The sequence below is a fragment of the Takifugu flavidus genome, chromosome 16 (assembly GCF_003711565.1).
Source record: "Takifugu flavidus isolate HTHZ2018 chromosome 16, ASM371156v2, whole genome shotgun sequence".
NCBI lineage: Eukaryota > Metazoa > Chordata > Actinopteri > Tetraodontiformes > Tetraodontidae > Takifugu > Takifugu flavidus.
The window spans coordinates 8,103,742-8,105,923 of NC_079535.1; the positions used below are offsets into that span (position 1 = coordinate 8,103,742).

The following is a 2,182-nucleotide window of genomic DNA, read 5'->3' on the forward strand; positions in this document are numbered from 1 at the left end:
TCCCTTTTTTTAAAATCGGTGTTTCTTTTCTTTTTTTAACCTTTCATCTCTTTATTAGTCCTTCACATATGTTTCGTCTGTATTGTGTCCAGTTATCCACACGTGGGTAAAACGCAAAAGGCTTAAAAGGATATAAGCACGGGCAGGTCCGCCACATGAGCGCAGATCTCCTCACTGTTTGGCACCCGTCAAATATCAGTTTGTGAATGTTTCGAACTCAGCGCAGGCACTATGACGTGTTTTATTAGATTGTCTTTCTCTCGCATCCCTCTTTTACTTCGCCTTACTCGGGTGTCCCCTCAGATGTCACATTCACTGTCGCTGGAGGTGATGGAGATCGCCGAGGCGGCTGCTTTGCTGGACAGACTCGCCTCCGGACTGGACGAGTTCCCCAAACGGTCCACGGTCGCGTCCTCGTCCGCTAAGGAACAACCAGAGCCGCCCGAGAGAACCTGCTGCTGGAGCCTGCAGACAGACACGCAGAGACGGGACAGTATGAGATAAATATGGGCGCAATAGTGACAAATATACATTTTTTTAATCGTTGAAAAATACACTTTTTCAAAAAAAAAAATTCCCCCAATTTCTTGTTCAGTCTGGTTTCTGCGCCCCCGACCCCCCATTTTGACTTCTATTAAATTATCATATTTTGTTTGTGAGCTGCGCGATTTAAAAGCAAAAAAAGATATAATATATATTATCTAAAAAGAACCTGAGAGGACGATATATATAATTTACAACAGCACATTCCAGAAATAAATCACGATTCATTTTTCTATAATGGACACGAGCAAAGCAAACACTAATTATTAGTTTTTCAAGGAAAACTAGTTATTTTTCAAAGTTATTGACGCCTTGGTTTGATGTTTCAACAGAAAATCAGATATAGTAAAAGCCCCCTTTCCATATATATTAAACATTAAAATAATACAACACAAATATTATTTTAAAATATATGATTATTAACAAATACAATCATAAAGTAGAACGCTAGAACGCACCGACACAACTATCCGCTGCATTTCCCCGTTATCGACTGATTTATCAAAACCACGAGATTTCTTTTCTAAGTATAAAACAATAAAAACACGTGACCTGTTCTTTGCAGCCGCTGCTCTGTCTCTTTGTCTGCGATTTTTGAACCAGTTTCCTACTTGTGTGGGTGTAAGTCCAGTAGCCTGTGCAAGCTCCCGCTTTTTACTGGGGTTCGGGTAGGGATCCTGCAAATACCATTCTCTTAGCAAGTGCCGGGTTCTCTCCTTGAAGCAGTGGGTTTTCTGTTCTCCATCCCAGATGGTTCTGGGCAGGGGAAACTTCTTCCTAACCCTGTATTTGTCCACCGGCCCCAGCGGGCGCCCTCGAAGCTTCTCGGCCTCCTGATAGTGCGCTTCCAGCCACAGCGCCTGCAGCTTCGTGTGCGACTCTTTGGTGAACTTGTGGTTCTCCAGGATGTGGTAGAGTTCGCGGAAATTGCCGGTGTGGAATGCGACGACGGCCCGGGCCCTCAGCACGGACTCGTTTTTGTTGAGGACCTCGCAGGCCGCTGGCGCGACGGGCAGGGACCAGAGGAAGCGGCCAAGTCGCTCGACGTCCCCGCTTTCCTCCAGAGTCTCGCAGACCCCGGCGACCTGCTGGGGGCTGAAATTCAAGATGGGCAGCTGAAACATGGAGGCTTCTCCTGTGTTTCCCTCTCCCCCTCCTGTCTCCTCGTTCTTGCGTCCTCCGCCGCTCTTCCACCGTGCGCCAAGGCAGTCCGAGACACCCGCAAAACAAGGCAATCCGAAACCGAGCCAATCTTCGGACCAGGCGTGAAAACGCAAACACCAAATGCAGCGGAGGAGGGATGATGCTGCGCGGGGGCCGGTCACCGCATCCTCGGGCTGGGCAAACTTGGGACTGGATCTGGAACAAAACGGACCCCGCAGCCGCGATGTATTTATCAAGGTATGCTGGGATTGAAAGTCGAAAGATTTAAAACCGAGATGTATTTTTTAAGGGGGAGAAAAAGACAGTCAAGCCCCCTCCGATGATTTTCTATTGGACTTGGCAGATTGGCTGCTCGGTTTCCATGGATACACGTCAATCAATGTCAAGTTCAGCCAATCAGGCGGAAAGGAGCGCTCAGGACCTCCCTTTAAAATAAAAAAAATAAAAAAATCATATAAACATTTTGACCTTTTTG

The 2,182-nt window shown here is 46.8% G+C and overlaps 1 protein-coding gene across 1 annotated transcript in view; it reads right to left on the reverse strand.

Moving 5' to 3' along the window:
- Positions 1-1,977, reverse strand: part of six6a (SIX homeobox 6a) — a 2,267-nt gene extending 290 nt beyond the window's left edge. Inside the window, exons 1-2 of the mRNA XM_057011579.1 lie at positions 1,096-1,977; positions 1-465 (exon numbers count right to left, since the gene is read on the reverse strand). The exon at positions 1-465 is cut by the window's left edge and continues 290 nt beyond it. Coding sequence (XP_056867559.1) covers positions 300-465; positions 1,096-1,667 — 738 coding nt within the window. The 5' untranslated portion in view covers positions 1,668-1,977 and the 3' untranslated portion in view covers positions 1-299. The remainder of the gene's footprint in view (positions 466-1,095) is intronic.
- Positions 1,978-2,182: the final 205 nt, after the last annotated feature.